This window comes from Heterodontus francisci, chromosome 26 (assembly GCF_036365525.1).
Source record: "Heterodontus francisci isolate sHetFra1 chromosome 26, sHetFra1.hap1, whole genome shotgun sequence".
Lineage (NCBI taxonomy): Eukaryota > Metazoa > Chordata > Chondrichthyes > Heterodontiformes > Heterodontidae > Heterodontus > Heterodontus francisci.
The window spans coordinates 60081904-60099678 of NC_090396.1; the positions used below are offsets into that span (position 1 = coordinate 60081904).

Genomic DNA, 17775 nt, shown 5'->3' on the forward strand with positions numbered 1-17775 from the left:
GAGACTGGCGCTCTGACATCGGCAGGTATGTCATGAGGGACCTGTGGATGCACGGCAAGCTCTCCTTGGAGACAGCTGCTGTTCACGACCGGGGGCCTCGACATGGGCTGCACCTGGCTTCTGGTTTTGCCTTTCGCGCATTTGGATCCTCACTAGAAGCGCATCAAATAATATAGGATGAACCATCCCTATCTTCAAGTTGCAATTAAACTCTGTTCCTTCACTTCTTCAAAGGTTCCTAGCAGGGCAGCCATTGATGTTGACTGGTACATCAGGTGCTTTCATACATCAGCTATGTGGCATGGCATGGCATTGCCTGTCGTAGCTCCCACTAAGAGTCGCACAGCATGACCACATTAAAATTGTAACAGCTGCACGATTGGCCAACCAACCAGATAATCTTTACATACCTACCGTTTCTGGCACCCTCCCAGCATACAGGGTTACTGGAGTGCCATTGCTCCTTCACTCACACAAGCAAACAATGGCGCAGAGCAGCCACAGTTTATGGAGGGAGGGTATGCAGTACCTCCCTTCATGTCTGCAGAGTTGTGCCCCCAGTAACACCATACCCCCTCCCACCTTACTTCAAGTATGCAGCGCTGATCCCCCAGTAATGCCAACCCCTCCCACCTCCCTTCATGCCTCCAGAGTTGCGACCCCAATAATACATTCCCACCTCTCTTCAACTATGCAGAGCTCTGCCCTCAGTAATGCTATCCCCCCCACCTCTCTTCAACTATGCAGAGCTGTGCCCCAGTAATACCATCCCCCCTCTCATCTCCTCCCTTTAAACCTGCAGAGTTGAGACCCCGATAATACCCTCCCACCTCCCTTCAAGTATGCAGAGTTGAGACCCCAGTAATCCCATACCCCTCCCATCTCTCTTGAAATTTGCAGAGTTGAGACCCCAGTATATCCAGACTTAACCTGCACTGTGAGCAAGACCTCCTACTTCTGATATCCCGTCGGCTTCTTTCATTCGTGAACAGGACGGCACGTGATTGCCGCCCGTTCAGCAAAAAATGTGGAAGTGTGGAGCAGCAGGCAGTGGAATGCATAATCAGGCAAGGTAAGTATCACATGGCAATTGGGGTGCCGCCGCAGTGTGACACGGTGGGGGGGGGGCATTTCGAGGTCCCGCCACCGCTGGTAAAATGGGGTGTAGCCTTCCCGGCACGGGGAGTGTGGCGGGCCTCTCCCAGAAGTATTTTCCAGGACCCCCCCACACCACCCCCTCCACGACCTCCAAAGTCAGGGGGTCAGTAAACTTCTGCCCATAATTTTTGAATTAGACTTCCACCTATATGTGAAGCAATCGCTTACATTTTTCTTATTTGTATCATTGTTTTGGCCCTTGTTTAATCACTCCATCAGAAACTGGTCCTTAAAATACAGTAGATTCCTTGATTTATCTTGATGGCCCTTTTCAGCTTGCTGACAGACCCTCTCAAGTTTGAAAGGAGTCTTAAGGCAAGCCCATCACCAGAATCTTGATGAGCCCCTGCATCTGCACAGCCCATGACTAGCAAGCCGGTGAATGTTCATTGTGGTTTTGTTTACAATTTGTGGTTATAATTAATGGTACTGTGTAAATGTATGTTCAATCTGTGTGGATGTTGAACACTAATTGTACATGTCAAAAGAAAAACAATGTCTTCATTTTTAAAAACTTTTTTCTATAGACCTGTCGTTTTTTGAACCCAGATGAGTTAATGCAAGGACTACAGGGGGAAATAGAGGAGGTGCTGGTAACAATCCACCATGCAGTATCTGTCTTAAGGAAGCTTTACGAGGTTTATGATCATAATCGGTCCGAAATGCACAAATTCTTTAAGGTACTGTACATTCAAAATGTTTTACATTGACCAATTTAAAACAATAAATTGAATACTTTTATAGAACTATGTTGGCCATAAATGTACCTGTTTTTATCCAGTATAAAATGTTGAAGGCCTACTTTCTTGTGTTCCAGATAGAAAAGGGCACCATTATCAATAATATGTTTGCATACTAGTTGTGAGAGAATGCTGTTAAATGCTTCTCTGATAACTATTACAGAAGAATACATTTCTTTCTATTTTAGGATAGAGAGCCAAAATACTGGGAGTTTCCTTCACATCTTGTCTTTGCAAGGTTGGACAGATTTATGCATCGGTTACAGACGATTGAGGTACTGCACTTTTTATATATTTTGCTTTTCATTCCTTTCCTGGGCACCAGAGTGTAGAATATTAGGACACTATCACACTCTGAGTTGTGAGGCATAGGTTAATGACAATTATTCTTCACTTGGCATGTTGTAAATTTCATTACTTTCCCAGAATAAGATCATTAGAAACTGAGCCAATCTACACAATTGCCATTCCTCTTTAAGAATGCTAATTCAAAAATGGTCTGGATAAGAACCTAGAAGTAATTTACCTGATTTACTATAATGAATGGGAAATTGAACATTGTTGCATGAACTGCATGAGGTGCACCACTTCATCATAGGATATTATTGGCAGCAGTGAAGAGACCTCACATGCCATAGTGCACCTGATAGTACCCTAGATCTTACCTGAGCACGCCAGGAAATGTGTCTTTAGTGTCTCCACTGTAGATGCAGTGACTGAGTTATGCCATCTGCTGCAGCCTGACTTAAAAGCAGCATGAAAGACTAGGACGGCTCTTCCTGTTGTGGTTGAGATTGCCATAACATTATGCATTCAAATCTTTCCAGACATAGGAGACATCTGCTAGGTAGGAAAGTCTGCAGTTTTTTTCTCGATAAACCTAGTGACATGTTTGCCACACCTTTATCACTTTCTCAGTGAAAAGCAGACACCAACTGAAGATGGTATAGAACTTTCAGATGTCAGCCTTGACTCAGTGATAGAACTCGCACCTCTCAGTCAGAATAATTCAAGCGTTACACCAAAGACTTTAGTTATTTTTATTTATTTTTTTGTTTAGAGATACAGCACTTAAACAGGCCCTTCGGCCCACCGAGTCTGTGCCGGCCATCAACCACCCATTTATACTAATCCTACACCAATTCCATATTCCTACCACATCCCCACCTGTCCCTATATTTCCCTACCACCTACCTATACTAGGGGCAATTTACAATGGCCAATTTACTTATCAACCTGCAAGTCTTTGACATGTGGGAGGAAACCGGAGCACCCAGAGGAAACCCACGCAGACACAGGGAGAACTTGCAAACTCCACACAGGCAGTACCCAGAATTGAACCCGGGTCGCTGGAGCTGTGAGGCTGCGGTGCTAACTACTGTGCCGCCCCTTGAATAAGTAATCTAGCTGGATAATAGTCTACAGTTGTAAGGGAGTGCTACACTGTCAGGAGTGCCATCTTTTGGATGACATTCGAAAACAAGATGCTGTCTGCCCTCTCAGGCGAATGTAGAACATTCTGTGGCTATTGGAAGAAGGATATGGGAGGTCTCCTGGTGCTCTGGCCATGTATTCCTCAGCCAAGACAATAAAACAGATTTGGTAGTCATTAATCACATTGTTGTTTGTGGAACCTGACGCATGGCTGTTGTGTTTGCCAACATAACAACAGTAGTTATACCTCACAAGTAGTTCATTGGCTGAAAAATGCTTTGGAATATCCTGAGGATGGAAAAAGCATTGTGTAAATACAGTGGGCTAAATTTTCCTGGCCCTTTAGAGACGGGCTGTGTGGTGAGAAGGCTGGTAATATGGCGGGGGAAGGCGTCGGGAGGGGAATCTGATGCCTTCTTGCTGCCATGACACAATACTACCCATGGAAACCTAGGGAGCACACCTGCCCACCTGGCAGCCAATTGAGCCACTTAAGGACCCAGATAAGGGCCACATCCTGCCAACATTTTGCCCTTTTCGAGAGGGCTCGCCGCCGCATGGTAAACCCTGTAGGCCTCCCAACGGGTTCCTGGGAAGAGGCTTCCTTGATGGGCACTCCATAGTGCACATAGGGTCCCCCTGAAAGCAATGGCCACCCACGCGCCTAAGTCTCCACCGCTGGAATATTCCCAGCCTCACTGCCTTTCCTGATTGCTGAGGCCTGGCTGCCTCGCCCCGGCTTCCTCAAAAAACATATATGTCTTCGCGGGCACCTCGGCATTGAGGCGTCCCCTCCTTTGTGTTACACCCTCAATAGGAGCCACCACTAGCAGTGGCACTGCTGAGGCTGCTCTGATTGGGCCAGCAGCTCTGGGGTTTGGGCTGCCATCCTCAATTGGACAGTGGCCCCTGTTAATTGACCGTCACCAGTAAAATGCTGCCCCAGGGTCCTGCCGCTTGCCGGAGTGGGGCCAGCTCCTGCTTTCAGCCCCGGCAGCTGGCGTTGATCCTTGGTGGCAAAATACAACCCAATGTTTTTCATTTCCTTTGTTAGCTGGAAGGAATACCAAGATTCTAGAGCATCATAGAAGCAGCAATGTGGCCATCAGACATCCTCATCACAGCCCCAACACATACTGGAACAGAAACAGATACCTCTTTAATGTGCTCATGGTTTTCAACCACTAAAGTGTCACTTTGCAAGATACTGTTGGTTATGCAGGGAGCAATCTAATACTTTCTTTCTGCAGCTGTCTGCACTTCCCACACTTTTTACAAATGCAATGTTTGGTTGCTTTTGGCAGACCAGGGCTACCCCATGTGAGCAAGGCTCAATTAGAAACCCCAATTGGAATGTAAGTGAGTTCCATGCCATCACCTGTATTATGGTTGAGCACACAACTAGGATGCTGAAACAAAACTTCCATAGTTTAATAATTTAGTGGGCTACTGGTACAGTCTAGGTAAGGAATGCAAAATTATTGCTGTATGCTACATGCTGAACAGTATTGCAATTCAAAAAGGAATGAGTTTGAGCTACAGGATGCCGAGTCCAATGGGGCAGCAGACCTATATGAAGGAGGAAAGGACTTAAGGATTTTGACTACTAGGCTTCATTAGTATTTCCTGCTACTGACTGCCAGCTGAAGCTGTTGTGAATGTTGTTTCTGCCGGTGGATAGAGATCAAATTTCAAGGGAGTTGGTGGTCAGACCACTGCCAGAGATCCCTGGGAACTGTCACGAGCAAAGTACATAAGGAATTGGGGTGTGGGGTGTAAAATTGGAAATGTCCATGATCGGGGCAGGAGGATGCCTGAGACAGGGGCGGGCCAAAGAACCCTTATGGGGCCAGGAGGAACAGAATATATTAGCGATGCTGTAGACATGCACATGGAGATCTGCAGCTTATGAAGTTCCATATAATGGTAGATCTTTGAAGCTGCTGGCATGACTGTGTCACATAATGATGATGCTGAAATACGAGTTCATGCCATACATAGGAAAAGTAATATAAATAGTTCTAATAGGTAAAGGCGATGGGTAGACTTCATGCTTATCATGTGAATTGAATACTAAACTGGTACTATATCATAAAGTGAGTTCGAGTTTGATGTTTTATTTCAGGAGATATTTTCCACTACTGTTGAATTCCTAAAGCTTGAAAAAATTGAAGTAGGCGGGGTTAGAGGAAATCTCCTTGGCCAAATGGTGCAGCAGATCTATGTGGAGTTTTTAGAAGCCATTAAAATCTTTGCTGAATGTAAATACAATGCTTTGGATACAGCAGAGCACGTAAGAAAAATTACTTGACAGTGATATGAAAATATTTAATTTTGTCATGTATTTAAAACAATATAAGCAATGGTGATTACTGATCCTAAAATGTTTCGTATGTCAAAATTGAAAGGAGCGCAATATTGCTGTTATTTTGATAATTTCATAATGAATGTTCATACTTAAGAAAACCACTTTTATTGGTGAGACATAATTTAAAATACTTTCTAAAATGGTATTCAATCAATGAACTTGTTCCTATATGAAGATGTCATTAAAATCTTAATTCAGAAAATAATCCACCAAATGAAGAGACTGACAGCATATTTGACACAGTCACATAAAAATACAATTCAGCTACAGGTTCACGTATTCAAAGTTGATTTATTTATTGCTACTTGCACACCAAATAACTTGTCCCTCGCAGTCTCAGATATTGCTACATTTTCATGAGTGATTAAAATAGGTAACCTTGATCTGTCACTCTGCTAATGTGTATTATGGAAGCACACACTTACACAATAAAGGCTACACAGCACCCTAAAAAGGAAACTTAAAAGAGGTATATTTAGTGTTTCCAAGTTATTTATTGCAGGCAATATTCATGTGTGTTTTGTGCCTATTGATTTGTTTACCAAATGAACCTCTTGTACTTTGCAAATCCTATGTGTATGTAGATGTAAATGTGCTTATGGCCATTTCTACTCTCTTTGTGATGAAATTAACAATGATTTAAGCATCACAGTCAGCTGGGATGTCAATTTTGATATGCTTCCATGATGGCAGGATTGGTGGCAGGATGTGCCTTCATTAGTCACTAAGACAAATATATGTTATTTTTAATTTGTTCTCGGGATATGAGAGGTGCTGGCATAGTCACATTTATTGTCCTTCACTGTTGCTCTTAGAAAGTAGTGGTAGGTTGCTTTCTTGAATCACTGTAATCTTTCAGACAATAATGCTTCCAAGGAGGTATAAGGTAGAGAATGCCAGAGTTGTGACCTGGTGACAATAAAGCCACTATTCACCAGTGGTGGTGAGAGTGGATATTAAATCCAGTGGCAGGATATTGATCAAGCAGACATCTGACCTGAATGATGTTGAAGTTCTTGAGCATTTTTGAGACTTCATGCATCCAGCTAAATTTTGCATCGCACCTGATTTGTTCCTTGTGGTATTGAGAATGCACGCTTTGAATCGCAGTCTTCAAGTGGCTGTTTCTAAGGCAACGGAAATGCACCTTCCTATAACTCCTAAGGCTTGCCGGTTTTTAAAGCAATACTGATCCCTTGCAAGCCTTAAAGGCAAACCGCATATTCTGAAAAAAAAGCACTGCAGGACCATGACAATATTGTTCAGGGGGAGGTGGTTGAGCTTTTTCTCTTGGAGGTGATCATTTCTTAAAACCTGTGTACCAGCTCTCCTCTCGCACTTCTTTCTTGCATCTATGTCTTGATCAAGGCTATGATGAGGTTTGGAAGCAAATAGTTCTGCCATTACCCAAAATGAGCATCAGTAAACATGTGATTGGTAAGTAGGTGGTACCTGCTGGCACTATAGATGTTCTTTCCATCTCTTTGCTGGTGTTTGGGAAGATACTGATAGGATAGAAATGACTGGTTAGGTTTGTTCTATTTTCTGTGAACAGTACATTCCTGCACAATTTCTTACATTGTTAGATAGATACTAGTGTCCTCCCTGTGTTGAAAAAATGATACATACGGCTAATTCTGGTTCACAGCTATTAGGCTCTACGGTTGGGATGCAATCATGATCCATACCCTTAGCTGTGTCCAACACATTAATCCGCTTCTGTATGTTGTGGTTTTTAATGACTTTGAGTGATCTTTTTTGGATATCAAGACCCCAGTCATAGTCAGATTGTGTGCAGAGATAGGCACCAACATGTTGCACCACAGATATTTGACAAAATTATTGACTTCGCCACGGATATGGGTGCAATAATTTGCATATAAAGTGTATAGCCAACCTAATGCCATTAAAACCCAGTCCAATTTAAAACATGTTTCTCCCTATTTAGTGAGATATCTGGCATTGTTCTTGCACAAGTAGCCAGTGTGTACCTGCCCACTTGATAAGCGATGCAGACAATTCCGATAGATGTCTATCTATCAGGAATAATCTTGATCTCTTTTTTTCTCTCTCTCTCTCTCTCGCTCACTCTCCATCCCTCTTCCCTCTCTCTCTAGGTCCATCCCTCTCCCCTCTGTGTCCCCCCCACTCTCTCCCTCCTCTCTCCCCTCTGTCACCCTCTCTCTCCCCCTGTGTCCCTTTTATTATTTCCTCCTTTAGTTCAGCATCCATTTTTGTCTGATTACATCTCCGTGAAGTACCTTGGAATATTCTTCTGTATTAAAGATGCTATATGAATGAAAATTGTTGTTGCTATTAGACAGTAACTCATCCAATGCAGTGGTATTAACTTCAAAATTTGCATTGCATGCTGATTGGCGTTACAATCCATCTGCTCTGCATGCTTCCGGTGGACGCTAACTGTGTGTGCGTTAATGCCCTCACCAATATGGTACCTGGCGTGTCTAACACCAGAAGTGTGCGTGTCGTCACAGATGCCATTTTGGACCTCTATAAATACTTGTCGCACCACAAATTTTGCATCCATATCTTAAAAAAGCCAGGACATTGTGTTAAACCTATATAAAATACTAGCTTGGTCCCAGCTGGAGTATTTCGTTCAATTCTGGCACCAAACTTTAGGAAGGATGTGAACGCTTTGGAGAGGGTACAAAAGAAATTTACTGGAATAATTCCAGGGATGAGGGATTACAGTTATGTGGAAAGACTGGAGAAGCTGGGGTTGTTCTCCTTAGAGCAGAGAAGACTAAGAGAAGATTTGGTAGAGGTGTTTAAAATTATGAAGAGTTTAGATAGAGTAAATAAAAGGAGAGTGTTTCTAATGGCTGAATGGTCGATAACCAGAGTGCACAAATTAAGTTGATTGGTAAAGGAACCAGACGCGACATGAGGAAAAACTGTTTTGTGATGAGAAAACACTGTCTGATAGGGTGGCAGTTACTGATTCAATTGTAACTTCCAAAAGGGAATTGGATAAATCTTGAAGAAAATATTGCAGGGATATGGGGAAAGAGCCAGGAGTGGGACTAACTGGATTGCTCTTCGAAAGAGCTAGCACAGTGTTGATGGGGGAATGGCTCTTTCTGTGCTGTAGTTTTCCATGAAAGAAACATGAATGGATAATATCTATCTGCATAGCTCATATGAATTGCCATCAATGCTGCCCATTTTTATCTTAAAACATAGACTCTGCCTATTGCTGTAATTAGAATTGCTGTGTTCTTTCTGTGTTGTAATAAAGTAAGCAACTTCAGGTGAGATGAGAGTGATTGCCCACAATATCAAGGCAGCATTTGAGTGTGGCATCAAGGAGCTCTAGCTAAATTGAAGTCGATCAGAATCAGGAGGAAAGCTCTCAACTGGTTGAAGTCATGCCTAGTACAAAGGAGGATGGTTGTGCTTGTTGGAGGCCAATCATCTTAGCCCCAGTGCATTGCTGCAGGAGTTGCTCAAGGTAGTGTCCTAGGCCCAAACAGCTTCAGCTGCTTCATCAATGGCCTTCCCTCCATCATAAGGTCAGAAATGGGGGTGTTTGCTGATGATTGTACGATGTTCAGTAACATTCACAACTCCTCAGATACTGAAGCAGTCTATGACCATATGCAGCAAGACCTGGACAGCTTTCAGGCTTGGGCTGATTAGTGGAAAATAACATTTGCACCAGGCAATAACCATCTCCAACAAGAGAGAACCCCCTTGACATTCAGCAACATTACCTTGCTGAATTCCCCACTATCAACATCCTGGGGGTTACCATTGACCAGAAATTGAACTGGAGTGGCCACATAAATACTGTGGCTGCAAGAGCAGGTGAGGGGCTGGGAATTCTGCAGCAAGTAACCCACCTTGTGATTCCCCAAAGCCTGGCCACCATCTACAAGATGCAAGTCAGGAGTGTGATGGAATACTCTCCATTTGCCTGGAATGAGTGCAGCTCCAAAAACACTCAGAAAGTTCGACACCATCCAGGCCAAAGCAGCCGGCTTGACCAGCATCCCATCCACCAACTTAAATATTCATTGCCACCACCACGCGCGCACACTGACAACACACAAACAAACAAACATACATAAGAACATACGATTTAGGAGCAGGAGTAGGCCACTAGGCCCCTCAAGCCTGCTCTGCCATTCAACAAGATCATGGTTGATCTGATTGTAACCTCAACTCCACATTCCCGCCTACCCATGATAACCTTTCACCCCTTCCTTATCAAGAAATTATCTACCTCTGCCTTAAAAATATTCAAAGACTCTGCTTCCACCGCCTTTTGAGGAAGAGAGTTCCAAAGTCTCATGACCCTCTGAGAGAAAACATTTCTCCTCATCTCTGTCTTAAATGTGAACCATCTACAAGATAGACTGCAGCAACTCACCACACCTCCTTCGACAGCATCTTCCAAACCCGCGGCCTCTTCCACCAAGAAGGACAAGGTGAGAAGAGAGTGACGATTGATGAGGCTGAGCAATTGGTAGCAAGAAAGGCTTTAAATACTGAGATACGACAACTGCTTCCTTGCCTTTGTGAAAGGCTTTTGTTCACAGGTCTTGTTCTAAGAGTGTGCTTTAACTGCTTTGCAGGTGATTTCCAATAGTTTGGAGGTAATTTCTGCTACCTTGGAGTTTTTTTGTCTGATCTGCCTTCCCGTTGTCAGCCTTCTCAGCAGCATGGGAGCCACATGAGCAGCTCTAGCCTGGACCTCAGATCAGGAACAAGAGGGACATTACTGTCACTGAGTCACCCACCATCAACATCCTGGGGGTTACCATTGACAAGAAGGTTGCCTGGACCAGCCATATAAATAGTGTGGCAACAAGGGCAGGTCAGAGGCTGGGAATTCTGCAGTGAGTAATACACCTCCTGACTCTTCAAAGCCTATCCACTAACCACAATATACAAGTCAGGAATGTGATGGAATACTCTCCACTTGCCTGGATGAGTGCAGTTCCAACAACACTCAAGCTCGACATCAAAGCAGCCCACTCAATTGGCACCCCCCCCATCCACCACCTTAAACATTCACTCCCTCCACCACGAGCGCACCGTGGCAGCAATGTGTGCCATCTACAAGATACATTTGCTACAACCAGGTGAGAAAGGTGTCTAGAGGTCCCTTTCAGCCTTCACCTGGTCTTACTGTAACCGGATTTAATTTTAAACACACCATGTTTTGATCTCCCCCTTGGTAAATCCTTGTTCACCGCTTTCCAATTATAAGGCAAAAAAATGAGCACAAACAGGCTTTCTTAGATTTAAAGAAAAAAAGTGAAATTTATTAAAACTTAAACTCTAATTCAGTTAACGTCGACAGATACACGCTGCGCCCCATGCTCGTGCATATGTGATACGCACATGCAAATAGAGACAGAAAAGAGCAGAAGAAAAATAAAGTGGAGAGTTTTGAGGCAATATCTGGAGTTTCGTGTTACTGTGCTTCGAGCTCATGGTGAAGTCCTTTTGTAGGTAGTTCTTGCTTGCAGGTAATTCTTGTTTTTCGTTGGGGCCCGGTATTCTTCTTAAACCTTGTTCACTATAGAAGCCTTTTCTCTCTTGGGGTTCATGTGTCTTCAATGGATTCCAAAGCTGGTGAGAAAGAAATGAGAGCAGACGGAAGAGGCTGTGGCAAGCCAGCCAGGAGAGGTCTTTTCAGTCCAGGAGCAAACTGTTTTCTGTCTTCAAACAATGTTTTCTCCAATTTAAAACTCTCAGTTCAAAACTCTGCAACAGCCAGTTAGTCATGTGACTAAACTGGTCTGACCAGGTATGTTCTGTGTATTTGGCCATCTTAGCAGTCAACCTGGAATGCTAGCTCCTCCAACTTCAATGTCTGGTAATCAAAAGTCGATGGTGGATTGAATGTGTCAGGGAATGGTCTTTTGTCCCTTTTAAGCACTGTCTGTAAATATGCAAATGTCTTTCCAGTCAAGGGTCTGGTGTTTTTTTTTAAAGCAAGTTCTTTCTTTACTCCAGTAACAGTTTAAAATCAATGTTCATGTGGCGAAATTAATATGCCTCATTCTTGGCAGGTGGGGCCCTGCATGACACACTGCAGTAACTCCTTTGACAACACCTTCCACATCCGTGACCTCCACCACCTAGGAGGACAAGGGCAGCAGATGCATGGGAACATGACCATCTGCAAGTTCCCCTCCAAGCCACACATCATCCTGACTTGGAACTATATCAATGTCCCTTCACTGTTAGAATTAGAATTAGAACATTACAGCGCAGTACAGGCCCTTCGGCCCTCGATGTTGCGCCGACCATCTGACCTACACTATTCCATTTTCATCCATATGTCTATCCAATGACCACTTAAATGCCCTTAAAGTTGGCGAGTCTACTACTGTTGCAGGCAGGGCGTTCCACGCCCCTACTACTCTCTGCGTAAAGAAACTACCTCTGACATCTGTCCTATATCTTTCACCCCTCAACTTAAAGCTATGTCCCCTCGTGTTTGCCATCATCATCCGAGGAAAAAGACTCTCACTATCCACCCTATCTAACCCTCTGATTATCTTGTATGTCTCTATTAAGTCACCTCTCCTCCTCCTTCTCTCTAACGAAAACAACCCCAAGTCCCTCAGCCTTTCCTCGTAAGACCTTCCTTCCATACCAGGCAACATCCTAGTAAATCTCCTCTGCACCCTTTCCAAAGCTTCCACATCCTTCCTATAATGCGGTGACCAGAACTGCACGCAATACTCAAGGTGCGGCCTCACCAGAGTTTTGTACAGCTGCATCATGACCTCGTGGCTCCGAAACTCGATCCCCCTACTAATAAAAGCTAACACACCATATGCCTTCTTAACAGCCCTATTAACCTGGGTAGCAACTTTCAGGGATTTATGTACCTGGACACCAAGATCTCTCTGCTCATCTACACTACCAAGAATCTTCCCATTAGCCCAGTACTCTGCATTGCTGTTACTCCTTCCAAAGTGAATCACCTCACACTTCTCCGCATTAAACTCCATTTGCCATCTCTCAGCCCAGCTCTGCAGCCTATCTATGTCCCTCTGTACCCTACAACACCCTTCGACACTATCCACAACTCCACCGACCTTCGTGTCATCCGCAAATTTACTAACCCACCCTTCTACACCCTCATCCAGGTCATTTATAAAAATGACAAACAGCAGTGGCCCCAAAACAGAACCTTGCGGTACACCACTAGTAACTAAACTCCAGGATGAACATTTGCCATCAACCACCACCCTCTGTCTTCTTTCAGCTAGCCAATTTCTGATCCAAAGCTCTAAATCACCTTCAACCCCATACTTCCGTATTTTCTGCAATAGCCTACCGTGGGGAACCTTATCAAACGCCTTACTGAAATCCATATACACCACATCCACGGCTTTACCCTCATCCACCTGTTTGGTCACCTTCTCGAAAAACTCAATAAGGTTTGTGAGGCACGACCTACCTTTCACAAAACCGTGCTGACTATCGCAAATGAACTTATTCTTTTCAAGATGATTATAAATCCTATCTCTTATAACCTTTTCCAACATTTTACCCACAACCGAAGTAAGGTTGCTGCATAAAAACAGCACTGTGGGTATACCAACACCATTTGGATTGCAATGGTTCAAGAAGGTGGCTTACCACCACCTTTGAAAGGGAAATTGGGGATGGGCAATAAATTGCAGCTTTGCCAGCGATGCTCACATCCCATGAAAGAATTTAAAAAAAATAGCAGAAGTATCAGCTGTAAGAGCAGCAACAGCCTTCTCCTCAGCCATCTTCTGTTCCACAGGAGGGGATGAACACAGAGCTCCAGCTTACAGGGGCGATACCCCAATACAGAGTATTTAGGCAGAGGAATAGCTTTCTGGACATGACATAGGACTGGTACCTCAGGAGGTTCAGACTTTCCTGTTGGGTGGCTGCTGATATTTGCAGCCTCCTGAAAGATGACCTCTTTCCAAGTGGAGCAGGTGCGCACGCATTGCCAGTGACAGTCAAGCTCGCCACAGCCGTGCATTTCTTCACCTCAAGTTCCTTCAAGAATCTGCTGGTGACCTTTGTAAAATCTCACAATCAGCTTCACACCAGTCATCTCCCAGGTGATGGATGCCATGTTTGCCAGGGCCGCCACTTATGGGCACTTTGTCACTGATGAGGCCAGTCATAATGAGAAGCTCCTCGAATTTGCTGCTCTGTTTGGATTCTCACAGGTCCAGGGAGTCATAGATTGCACACATATGGCAATCAACCTGCTCTCAGAACACCCAGCAGTATTCATCAGCCAAAAAAGATTTCCGTCAATGCTCAGTTGGTACGCAACCATCATCATGCATGTCTGTGCAAGGTACCCAGGAAGCTGTCAGGATACCTTCAGTCAGTGCCTGTCATGTCTACGAAAGATATTTGCACCTCCAAGCAGAGACAGTGGAGTATAATGTGGGAAAATGTCATCTTGTCCACTTTTGCAGGAAGAATAGAAAAGCAGTACATTATTTAAATGAAGAGATTGCAGAATGGAGAGATTGCTGAACTCTGCGGTACAGAGGAATCTGGGCGTCCTGGTACATGATTCACAAAAAGTTAGTATGCAGGTACAGCAAGTGATTAGGAAGGCAAATGAATCACAGTATCATAGAAAAGTTATGGTACAGAAGGAGGCCATTCAGCCCATGGAATGTTGTTGTTTTTGCAAGGGGAATGGAATATAAAGGTTGGGAAGTTTTGCTACAGTTGTACAGGGCTTTGGTGAGACCACACCTGGCATACTACATACAGTTTTGGTTTCCTTACTTAAGAAAGGATAGAATTGCATTAGAAGCAGTTCAGCGAAGGTTCATTCAACTGATTCCTGGGATGAAGGGTTTATCTTATAATGAAAGGTTGGGCAGTGGGCCTGTATCCATTGGAAATTAGAAGAATGAGGGGTGATCTTATTGAAACATACAAGTTCCTGAGGGGACTTGACAGGGTGGATGCTGAAAGGATGGTTCACCTTATGGGAGACACTAGAACTAGGGGCCACAGTTTGAAAATAAGAGGTCTCCCATTTAAGATGGAGATGAGAAATATTTTCTCTCAGAAAGTTGTTAGTCTGTGGAATTCTGTTCCCCAGAGAGCAGTGGAGGCTAGGTCATTGAATATTTTTAAGGCTGAGTTAGATAGTTTCTTAAATAAAAACAAGAAATGCTGGAAATACTCAGGTCTGGCAGCATCTGTGGAGAGAGAAGCAGAGTTAATGTTTCAGGTCAGTGAACCTTCTTCAGAACTATCAGATATTAGAAATGTGAAAGAATTAGAAATGTAAATCGGGTGTGGGGCAAGAGATAACAAAGGAGAAGGTGTTGATAGGACAAGGTCACAGAGAATAACTGATCAGAAGGTCATGGAGCAAAGGCAAACAATATGTTAATGGTGTGTTGAAAGACAAAGCATTAGTACAGATAGGGTGTTAATGGACTGAAAACTGAACAGCCACAAGCACAAACATGAAAAAAACAGTGGGTAGGCAAACTGAACAAACTAAGATAAAATAAACACAAAACAATATAAAAAAATAACTAAAAATAAAAGTAAAATGGGGGGCCCGTCATGCTCTGAAATTGTTGAACTCAGTGTTCAGTCTGGCAGGCTGTAGTGTGTCTAATCGGTAAATGAGATGCTGTTCCTCGAGCTTGCGTTGATGTTCACTGGAACACTGCAGCAATCCAAGGACAGAGATGTGAGCATGAGAGCAGGGGGGAGTGTTGAAATGGCAAGCAACCTGAAGTTCGGGGTCATGCTTTCAGACTGAGCGGAGGTGTTCCACAAAGCGGTCACCCAGTCTGCATTTGGTCTCCCCAATGTAGAGGAGACCACATTGTGAGCAGCAAATACAGTGTACTACATTGAAAGAAGTACAAGTGAATCGCTGCTTCACCTGAAAGGAGTGTTTGGGGCCTGGGATAGTGAGGAGAGAGGAGGTAAATGAGCAGGTATTACACCTCCTGCAATTGCATGGGAAGGTGCCGTGGGAAGGGAACGAGGTGGTGGGGGTAATGGAGGAGTGGACCAGGGTGTCGCAGAGGTAACATTCCCTTCGGAATGCTGACAGGGGAAGGGAGGGGAAGATGCGTTTGGTAGTGGCATCACGCCGGAGGTGGCGGAAATGGCGGAGGATGATCCTTTGGATATGGAGGCTGATGGGTGGAAAGCGAGGACAAGGGGAACCCTGTCGCGGTTATGGGAGGGAGGGGAAGGGTAGAGGTGCGGGAAATGGGCCGGACACGGTTGAGGGCCCTGTCAACCACAGTGGGGGGGGGAATCCTCAGTTGTGGAAAAAGGAAGACAGATAGTTTCTTGATTGGCAAGGGAGTCAAAGGTTATAGTGGGTAGACAGGAAAGTAGAGTCAGGACCACAATAGATCAGGCATGATCTTATCATATGGCGGAGCAGTCTCGAGGGGCCGAATGTGCTCCTAATTCGTATGTTTGTATGTATGTACCGTTTAGGACATGGCTGATGACACCTGTGAGGAACCCTGCCAATGATGCCCAGGAAAGGTACAAGCAAAGCCACATGAGCACAAGAGTTGTAATTGAGCAAACCATTGGGATGCTGAAGATTTGATTCAGGACCCTGGACAGATCTGGGGGTGCCCTTCAGTATGCATCAGCAAGTGTTTCCAGACTGCCAGACTGGCACAACATTGGGCAGCAGCGAGGTTTGGGGTTCCGTGTGCTGTGGATAAAGGAGAATCGGTGGATGTATTGTACTGAGATTTTCAGAAGGCATTTGACAAGGTGCCACATCAAAGGTTATTGCAGAAAATAAAAGCTCATGGTGTAGGGGGTAACATTTTGGTATGGATAGAAGATTGTTTAGCTAACAGGAAACAGACCATAGGCATAAATGGGTAATTTACTGGTTGGCAAGATGTAACGAGTGGTGTGCCACAGGGAGGCTGGGGCCTCAACATTTTACAATTTATATAAATGACTTAGATGAAGGGACCGAAGATATGGTTGCTAAATTTGCTGATGACATAAAGATAGGTAGGAAAGTAAGTTGTGAAGAGGACATAAGAAGGCCCCATACAAAGGGATATAGATAAAGTGAGTGAGCAAAGACCTGGCAAATGGAGTATAATGTGGGAAAGTGTGAAATTGTCCATTTTAGCAGGAAGAATAAAATAGAAGCATATTATCTAAATGGTGAGGAATTTCTGAGCTCTGAGATGCAGATGGATCTGGGTGTCATGCATCGCAAAAGGTTAGTGTACAGGTACAGCACGTAGTTCGTAAAGCTAATAGAATATTATCGTTTATCGCGAGGGGAATTGAATAGAAAAGTAGGGAGGTTATGCTTCAGCTATACAGGGCATTGGTGAGACCACATCTGGAGCACTGTGTACAGTACTGGTCTCCTTATTGAAGGAAGGATGTAAATGCATTGGAGGCAGTACAGGTTTACTAGACTAATACCTGGAATGGGCGGGCTGTCTTATGAGGAAAGATTGAACAGGCTAGGCTAGTATCCGTTGGAATTTAGACGAGTAAGAGGTGACTTGATTGAAACATGTAAGATCCCGAGGGGTCTTGACAGAGTGGATGTGGAAAGGATGTTTTCCCTTGTGGGAGAATCTGTAACTAGGGGTCACTGTTTAAAAATAAGGGTCACCCAGTTAAGACAGAGATGAGGAGAATTTTTTTCTCAGAGGGTCATGAGTCTTTGGAATTCTCTTCCTCAAAAGGTGGTGGAAGCAGAGCCTTTGAATATTTTTAAGGCAGAGTTAGATAGATTCTTGATAAGCAAGGGGGTGGAAGCTTATCGGGGGTAGGTGGAAACGTGGTGCAATTAGTTCAGCCATGAGCTTATTGAATGGCGGAGCAGGCTCGAAGGGCCAACTGGCCTACTCCTGCTCCTAATTTGTGTGTTTGTATGTTGCAGGAGCAGGCAGGTGATGGCCGCTCTGCATATTCGGAGAATGAGGTGAAAGAGCAACAGAGGAACAGAAGGAAGAAGAGCCTGATGTGGCGAGTGCACCCGCAACTTCTCACTTAGCATCCAGGGATATCTGTAGTGGACTGATTCAGGCACACTTC

The 17775-nt window shown here is 44.3% G+C and overlaps 1 protein-coding gene across 1 annotated transcript in view; it reads left to right on the forward strand.

Moving 5' to 3' along the window:
- LOC137384384 (dynein axonemal heavy chain 17-like) overlaps nucleotides 1-17775 on the forward strand; it is a 1056876-nt gene that overhangs the window by 130432 nt on the left and 908669 nt on the right. Inside the window, exons 8-10 of the mRNA XM_068058353.1 lie at nucleotides 1686-1838; nucleotides 2087-2173; nucleotides 5458-5625. Coding sequence (XP_067914454.1) covers nucleotides 1686-1838; nucleotides 2087-2173; nucleotides 5458-5625 — 408 coding nt within the window. The remainder of the gene's footprint in view (nucleotides 1-1685; nucleotides 1839-2086; nucleotides 2174-5457; nucleotides 5626-17775) is intronic.